An 8,913-nucleotide genomic window follows, 5' to 3' on the forward strand; every position below is an offset into this window, starting at 1 on the left:
TCGAGGGCTGGGACAGGTCTTACTCTTCTCTGCATGCCGCTCAGAGCCTGGCACACTATTAGTGCTTGCTGAATATTTCATAAATAAACGAGAGGGAGTTAACACTTACCGTGTTACCACAGGTCAAAGAAGGACTGATATTCACACCCACCAGGCACATGCGAAATGCACGTGCTCACCTCTGAGGGGTGGGGGGAACCCTATCCTTAGTCACCCAGCTAGAGACTGAGCTTAGCACGCCCTGATTTGCAAGGGTACTAAATTACCTTTGACATCAGGGCACCCTTTGATACGATAAGTTATGGAGCGTCTTCACAGGAAAATGCCTCCCTCCCCACCGCCCCCCAAACCCTGCACAGAATTTATAGGTTAAGGGTATCAGACCTTAAAAAAAAGGGGGAAGCTCTTTTCTTAATGGATGCATGCCAGATAATGAACATAGATGGAAGGACAGAGTCAGAAATTAACATTTTGCAACCCCCAATCTAATCACTGATTTAGGCAAGGATCACTGATGAATGCTAAGATCACTGGGAAAATGACTGTCAGGAAGGAATCTCAGCCCTAGACTAAGGCTCAAGCCCCCAAATCAGGATCCCACACTCCAGGAAAAAGCCCAGACAAAGGATTAGACCACAGTCAAGGCAGGCTCCAGATGGGTTTATTAAGGCCAGGGGAGAATTACCAGGCTCTGATCTTTCCTGAATTCTCCCCTCCCCTTTCCCTCTTGGCTCCCCCCACCTTCACTCTCTCAGGGGAAAAGGCTGCAGTGGGGAGGGGACTGGGGGCCACTCTGGAAGTACCGTGAGGCTCCTGACACCCAAACATATCCTGGCTGCCGAAAGAGAAGAGGCAAGGCTTGCTGTGATCTCTCCCACTGTTCTCAGAGTCCAGCAGGCTGCCGTGCTGGACATACATGTCCCCTCCTGTACCTGCAGGAGCAGGAAGCCCGAGAACTCTATTTCTCATCCCGTCCTGTACTGCAGGAGCAGGAAGCCCGAGAGCTCTATTTCCCAGAATCTCTTGCCAGCCAGGATTTGTTCAGAGTCTACTGATGAGAGGTACCCACAGAGACCATTACTCCTTCTCTGGCAGTGGTGGGTACACTTGATGCCAGTTCCCAGACCAGAAATGTCCTCCCATCTGCCTCACTGTAGCCATTCCCCTGGGGATGCCAGGGCCGGGCAGTGACCAGAGCCGGGACAGCACCTGCCAGTGGAGATGGCAGTGTCACTGGGACACAGGAACATGTGGTTATCCTCCCGGCACAGGGGAGGGAGTTCTCTGCTGCCAGGCCTCTTGGAGCCGAGATAGAAGGGTCGGCAACATAGAGTCCAGCACGGCCAGCCCCTCCCAGGAACACCGAAGACCCCTGGAAAAACAAAGAGGCCAGGCTGTGACTGTGCCCTCTTACCAGTTTCAATCATCACCCTCCACCAGTGCCAAGGCCCTGGCACCCACAGGCCCCTCCTTGTCAGTCTTTCTCACCTCACTCTGGTCTGTGGATGTGTAGTCAGGGTTCCCTGGGTCCCCAAACCACCTCCCCCCACTCAACACACCTGTGATCCAGCAGCAAGAGGCCCTGCTCCAGCAGCTCCTGCACCTCCTTGTCGGCTACAAACAGGTCCCACAGGGTCAGCTGGGGCTCAAACTGCTGCCAGTGCTGGGGAGACCAGAAGGGGCAGAGATGCAGGGACCACAAGGTGGGGAGCTGGCGGGGCTATTCTAGGCCACCTGTCTGGGGGTGCAGTGAGGGATGAGAGGTGGGTCCAATCCCACACAGGGATCTCAAAACTGACTGTCATGCACACCAGGACCAGGCCAATGGACCAGCAGGGAGGTGGGCACCTTCAGTCCTATTCCATGTTCAGGCCAAACCCAGCTCCCAGCCAAGCCAGGTCTCCCTTTGCTCCTCCCCTCTCCCTGTTCTGGTCAGAGTATGGTCAGCCCCAGCCAGAGCTCTATGGCTCTGACTTCATCCAGAGCACTTCTGAGCTTGACTGATCTTTATCTACTGCACTTCCTATCTGAGCTTTCAGCTCTGCTTTAAAAATATTTGAAAACTCTTAATCTAGTCTATTCCCTTAGATGACTGAGAAAGTTGAAATTCAGAGGTGAAAGGACGTATGCCTAAGGTTGCAGTAGATGGGGACTAGAGCCCGGGTCTCTGCAGCCCTAGTCTAGGGTTCTCACCATTGCCCTACGCTGCTCATTGCTCCTGCCCATCAGGCCTCTGCTGGACCAAGGCCCTCCCTCTAGCTGCCAGTCCCAGAGGAATGGGAGGATGTGTGTGTGTGTGTGTGTGTGTGTGTGTGCGCGTGCGCGCGCGCGTGTGTGTGTGTGTGTGTGCGCGCGCGCGTAGAAGAGAGAGTGAGACAGAGTGATTCTGCGAGGCCTAGGAGGAGAAAGCAGCGTGCCAGACCCCTTGACCTCTTACCTGGTGAGTGATCCCCACGTCTGTGCGTAGTCCCATGGCCAAGACTTCCTCCAGACTGAAAGAAACACCAGTAAGGGGTCTTGGAGAGGAGACTTGTGCTTCTCCCATTCTTCACACCCTATGCTGGGATGTGCGTATGGGGGGTTTATGGGGATCACGCAGTATGGGGCGGGGAGGGGGCAGGGCAAGTCGGGAAACAAAGATGTGCAGGTAGGTGGTTCTTGGGATAGAGGGGAAGCCTGAGGGAAGAGCCCTCGGGTGCTCACAGCGCCAGCTCGCCCAGGGGGACGCGCCTCCGAGTGCCGTGACCAAACAGCGTCACCTCCTTCATCCAGCTGTCCGGCTCCAGGGTCTGGATCCGAGCCTCTCGGGTGTGGCCCCCAGCCCCCTGGGGTATAAATCGCCCATGGGCTCCTGACAACATCAACAACCACCCCCGCTTTAATAGCAGCTAACACTGTGTGCTTGCCAGATGTTCAATCAGTGGTTCTCAGAGTGTGGCCCCTGGACCAACAGCATCTCAGATGCCAGAAATGTAAATTCTCAGGCCCTGTCCAATTCCAGAAATTCTAGAATTTGGTTGGGGCCCAGTTGGGTTTTAACAAGCAGTCCAGATAACTCTGATGCACACTAAAGATCAAGAACCACAGTGCCAGGCACTATACCAAGTGCCTCAAAATACATACATAACAGCTCTACAAAATAGATAGTATTTTTTGCCACACTTTACTTATGAGGAAACAGAGGCTTGGAGGGCTTAATAAGTGGCCCAAGAGTACACAGCCATGACACTGCTCTCCTGAGTCATCCCACCTAAGGTTCACAGGGGACTCACCAGGTCCAACGCCAAGGTACTGACCGCACTGCCAGTAAGTCCAGTTGTGGGTACTAAGCGCCCCCTGTGGGAAGGGAGGGAACAGTCGGTGCAGAGAGAAGCGGGTGGGTCTGTCTCTGCTCAGGTAAGGGCACCTGGTTAGAATGTCCCACCATCTCAGGCTTCGGAAGCACCCTTCTCCCCAAAGAGCTACAGCTGCCTGGTCACGCCTCAGCCTGCCCATGCCCCACCTTCAGCCACAGGACTTACATTCCGGGCGAAGTTGGAGACCTCATACTGGCGGAAGCCAGCCTCCCGAAGGACTGCCCGTCCCTCCTGGTACATCTCAGCGGCAAGTTCGGGGTCAGGGGCAGGAAGGGCGCCCTGCTGCACCTGGGTGAAGAGGGCGGTGCCCCGCTCCAGGGACAGCTGGTAGAGGGACACATGGTCATCACAGAGGCGCAGCAGTTTCCGCAGCTGCCCAAGCCACGGCCCCACGTGCTGTGCCGGCAGCCCCAGCATCAGGTCCACAGAAACACGCCCCGGGAAGTGGCACCGGGCCTCCGCCAGCATCTGCAGAGCCTCACTGGCCGAGTGTGTCCTCCCCAGCAGCTGGAGCTCAGTGTCATCTAGGGACTGGAGAGAGAGGGTCAGGTGTAAGCACGCAGGCTAGCTCAGAGGGAGACAGAAACACCTGACTGACCTTACTGCAGACACAGATACAGGGGAAAACACAGGACATTGCAGGGGGCTGGAGGGTGGAAGGTCAAGCCAGTAGCAGAGGTACCATTCACTGAAGAGTCACTATGTGCAAAGCATTTCTACGCAGTGTCTAATTTATCCTTATAACCCTCCAACATTAGCTCCATTTTACAGATGACAAAACAAGTTCAGAGATGGTAGGCAGCTTGCCCAAAGTCATACAATGGCGAAGTCAGACCTGGAATTTAGGACTGTCTGACGCCAAAGCCAACCATCCTTTTTTGATTTTACTTTTTATTTTGAAATATTTCGAACCTATAGAAAAGTTGCAAGAAAAGCTCAACAAACACCCTCATCCAGATTCACCAATTAACGTTTTGCCACATTTGCTTTGTCTCTCTCTCTCTAAATATACACATATATTATGTTGAATCATTTGAGGGTAAGTTATAGACCAGGGCTGTCTAAAACAACTATCTGCGATGATGGAAACGTTCTGTATCTGCATTGTCCAATACAGTAGATACTAATCACGTGTGGCTATTTAAATTTTAAGTTAATTAAATTTAAATAATCACATTCTAGGTGCTTCCTAGCATGTGGTCAGTGGCTACTATATTGGTCAGTGCAGATATAGAACATTTTAGTATAATACGGTAGCCATTGGCCACAGGCTAGTGAGCACTTGCAATGTGGTTATTTAAATGTAAAAAACTTAAATATTGTACTCCTGTACCCCTAAATAATTAAATGTGTATTTCCTAAGAACAAGGACATTCTCTTACACAACCACAATCTAATTATAGAGTTCAGGAAATGTAACACTGATACAATCCCGTTATCTAAGACACAGTCTTATTCAAAGTTGGCCAATTGTCCCTAAATGTCTGCTGTAGTAATTTCCTCTTCCCACCCCAATCCAGGATCCAATCAGGGGTCACACATTGCATTCAGCTATCATTGTCTCTTTAGTTTCCTTTAGTTGAGATCCTCATCCTGCCTTTGTCTTTTATGACATTGACATTTTTGAAGAGTACAGGCTAGTTGTTTTAATTGTCTATTTTATTATTTTTTTTTAAATTATTTATTTATTTTGGCTGCGCTGGTTCTTAGTTGCGGCACATGGGATCTTTAGTTGTGGCATACGAACTCTTAGTTGCATGCGCAATCTAGTTCCCCAACCAGGGACTGAACCCAGGACCCCTGCACTGGGAGTGTGGAGTCTTACCCACTGGACCATCAGGGAAGTCCCCAGGCTAGTTCTTTTTAAAAATGTCTCTTAGGGAAGGAAGCTGCATGGCGCGGCCTAAATAAATAAATTAATTAAAATGTCTCTTAGTAAGTCCTAGAGCTCTCCTGTACATCATTGTGTTTATAGTTAGCAATACTGTACTGTACACTAAAAAACTGTTAAGATGGTACTTCGATCTCATGTTACCTGTTCTTACGATACACACACAAAGTCTCTTAATTTAGGTGTTTCCTCACAATTAGAGTCAAGATATGTATGTAAGCATTTGGGGCCAGAGTATCTCAGAAATGGTGTGTCCCTCTCAATGTGTCTCATCAGGACAAAGCCCTGACCCCAAACTCTATGGTAAATGGTACATATATTTGAAGGAGGGAGACAATACTGGCTATGGAAATATCACGGGCCAACCTGCGAGGAACATGTTTCTCCCCCCACTTAAAAACCTTCAGTGACTCCCTTGTCACCACTAAGCAAAACCCCAAACTTCCTAGTATGGTGCTGAAGACTTCTGGGCCCTAGCTTGCAGCCTTGTCCCCAGCCTCTCCAGTCACAAGGAATGGCTCACAGGTCCCCCAAAACATGCAAGCTCTTCCAAATCCTGTGTCTTTTCCTCCCACACCCTCATCTCTGGTGGACTCCTCTTCCTCATTCAAACATCATGTCCTTCAGGAAGGTTTCTATGATCTTGTCAGACTGAGATGGCCTTCAGGCTGTACTCTGAGAGCATTTTGTAGAGACCCCATTTATAAGCAGACTTTATCATGCTGCAGTGATCTGACCACCTGTCGGCCTCCTCCTGGGTCTCCAATCATGTAACAAATCTTTTTCAAGCATCTACTATGTGCCAGGCACATAGTGCTTGGAACACTGTGATGAACACAAAGGCATACATGATCCCTGCCTCACAGGGCTTGTGGTCTACCACAGAAACAGACAATTAAGTACTTACAAAAGCGTCACCATACACTTTTTAGTGCCTACAGGTTCCTGGCACCCAGATAGAGCTCAATAAATGTTTGCCCAATGAATGAACGTGATCACCCAGGACAGACATCCTGGGTGCCCTAGGATGAGGTGGGTGAGATGGGTTACCTGGAGGCCAATGGACAACCTGTTGACTCCTGCTGCCCGGAATGCTGCCAGCCTGGAGCTTGGGGCCGAAGTGGGGTTGGCCTCCAGTGTGACTTCAGAGTCTGCAGGCAAGTGAGTTGCCTGGGCCACTGCCTCCAGGACAGCTGCCACAGTATGGGGGCTGGCCAGACTGGGGGTACCCCCACCAAAGAACACAGACTCCACTCTAGGGAAAGAGGATGGAGAAGATGAGATGTGGGGGAGCCCTACGGGATGCCTACACCTGTCCTATGCACCGGCCACATAATTCCCAAGACCCCGCCTACAGCCCCCAGTACCCACCGCCGCACCCCACTGAGTTGCAGCAGCGTCTGAGCCTCGGTCACCAGACAGCGTCTCATAGCAGCCTCGTCCACGCCGCGGGGGATGTACTTGTTGAAGTTGCAGTAACTGCAGCGCTTCTCGCAGTAGGGCCACTGGGGGCAGGGGGCGTGTGAACAGGACGAGAGATGACCCCGGGGCTGCCCTGGCCACTTCCAGGGTTCAGTCGCACACATCCCCATCCCCATTCCGAGGTCAGTCAACAGTGGCTACCGCATCTAAGCCACGCAACTCCCCAAGGGGATTATTAGTAAGCCCACTTCCATAGGAGGACATTGAGGTTCAGAAGGGAAATCACTTGGTCAAGGTCAACGAGATGGTGAGCACCACAGACTTCAGGTCTCCGGACCAAGACACTTCCCTGCCAGAGAAAGGGTCACAGACCTCGTCTGGGAGCGGGGAAAGACGGCAGGTGGGCTCGCAGCGCGACAAGCGCCTCCTCGTCTCCGGCCCTCCGCGCCCGAATCTCCGCCTCCCCTCCCCACTCACGTGGACGTAAAGTGCTGCGCGCTGGCTCCCGGGCGTAGGACCCCGGGGTCCTCCCGCGTCCTCCGCGAGGCGGCGCCTCTGGGCCATCTTGGCGGCCTTCACCCAGCCGCGGGCCCGAACCACGGGGAGCGCCGTGCCGCCCGCTGTGGCGGGGCGGCCCGGTGCGCGGGCCAGGACCCGAGATCGAGACGAACCCAGGGCAAAGCGTCCTGTGTGCGCAGAGCCGGGCCGGGTGGGCCGCCCGGGCGGAAGGAAAGGGGCTGCGTGGCCGCGCCCTGTGTCGGAGCGCCGCCGGGAGGGCTCCGGGCCGCAGCGCCACCTGCTGGGCACCGGTGCGCTCACCGCAGCCGCCCGGCCGTCCTTTCTCTGGCGGCGGGAGGGGTGCGGGGAGCTCCGCAGCTTTTGGCACCCCGTCGAGGGCGAGTTCCTGGATCAATCCAGGAACTCTTAGTTCGTTCAATGGGTTCCTGCACATTTTATGTGCCTGGTTCAGAGCTGGGCGCTGGGGACATCCAGATGCATAAGACCAGGGCACAGTACAGGTGCATGAGACAGGACGTAAACCAACAAGAGACAACAGGCAACAGATTTTAATTCAGCACTTGCTGGATACCAGGCCGGTGCGCTCCGTGCAGCGAGGCGGGTCTGTTACAAGGGACGTGGAATCAGTGGGGTAGGACAGGGCACTTGGAGTGAATGTTGCAAGAGCAGAAAATCCCAGGGAGAATGGGCTTGGCCAGGAGAGTAGGCTGTCATCTCCGGGGTCAGGCCAACCCCAGGCACCTGCTGTGAGGAGAGTCAGAGATGCTGTGTGTGGGACAGACAGGGTTCAGGTGAAGGGCTGGACAAGCAGGCACCTGAAGAACTGTCCCAGAAAGTGGAAGGATCATGGGCTTTGGAATCAGTCAGCTGGGTTCCCTAATTCCAGTTGTGTGACCTTGGGCAAGTCATTGAACTTCTTGAGTTTCAGTTTCATAGTTTGTGAAATGGGGCTAATGCCTACTTGACTGTGTCACTGGGAAAATTTCAACAGGAAATGTATATGGATGCACCTGTATGTGTATAGTGCCTGGCACTCAGAATACCCTAAATTTATGTTCATTTTCTAAAAAGTAAACAGGAGGCTGCTGCTGCTGGGGGCAGACACACTGGGAGGTAAGGCTTGCAAGCAGAAGGAACTTTTCTTTCTGTCTCTGTGAACTGGAAATCGCTGTGCTCAGCTGTTTTTCTTTCTTGGGTCAAGCTACAGCCTGCTTTCTCCTGCTTTATCTGCCCATCAAGGAAGCCCCAGGTTCACTGAAAATTGGGTTGGTTGGGAGGGATGGGGGAGTAGGGGGATGTAGGATGATAGCTAAAGAGTATGGAGTTTCTTTTTAAAAGGTGATGAACATTTTTTAAATTGAGTTTGGTGATGGGTGCACATATCTGTGAATATACTAAAAACCACTGATGTAACACTTTAAATGGGTGAATCGGGTGGTGTGTGAATTATAACTCAATAAAGCTGTTTTTTGTTTTTTGTTTTTTTAAAGAATACTTCTTGCTGTACTAATCTAGCAACAATGTGAAAAAGAAATGAGTATAGCCCTAAAAAATATTGTGTTGGTATCTCAAAGAAATCGAGTGAGGATTAAATGAAGTAGATAATGCACGCCAAAGTGCTTAGTACCATCGTTGACAAGGAATAGGAGGTCTGAAAGTGCTTTGGTCTCTTCCCTTCTCCATCCTGTAGCAGCTGCCAAGAGAGCACGCCAGCAAGAGACCAGC

The 8,913-nt window shown here is 52.1% G+C and overlaps 1 protein-coding gene across 1 annotated transcript; it reads right to left on the reverse strand.

Annotated features, from left to right (window-relative positions):
* Positions 1-645: 645 nt before the first annotated feature.
* On the reverse strand, positions 646-8,122 carry RSAD1 (radical S-adenosyl methionine domain containing 1). Its single transcript, XM_036836757.1, has 10 exons — positions 8,084-8,122; positions 7,147-7,512; positions 6,619-6,752; positions 6,298-6,502; positions 3,522-3,887; positions 3,273-3,336; positions 2,704-2,851; positions 2,438-2,492; positions 1,560-1,663; positions 646-1,372 (listed from the first exon to the last, which is right to left on the reverse strand). Exons 1-10 carry the CDS (start codon positions 8,120-8,122, stop codon positions 1,255-1,257), a joined length of 1,599 nt encoding a protein of 532 aa, XP_036692652.1. The 3' UTR covers positions 646-1,254.
* Positions 8,123-8,913: the final 791 nt, after the last annotated feature.

This window comes from Balaenoptera musculus, chromosome 20 (genome assembly GCF_009873245.2).
Source record: "Balaenoptera musculus isolate JJ_BM4_2016_0621 chromosome 20, mBalMus1.pri.v3, whole genome shotgun sequence".
Taxonomy (NCBI): domain Eukaryota; kingdom Metazoa; phylum Chordata; class Mammalia; order Artiodactyla; family Balaenopteridae; genus Balaenoptera; species Balaenoptera musculus.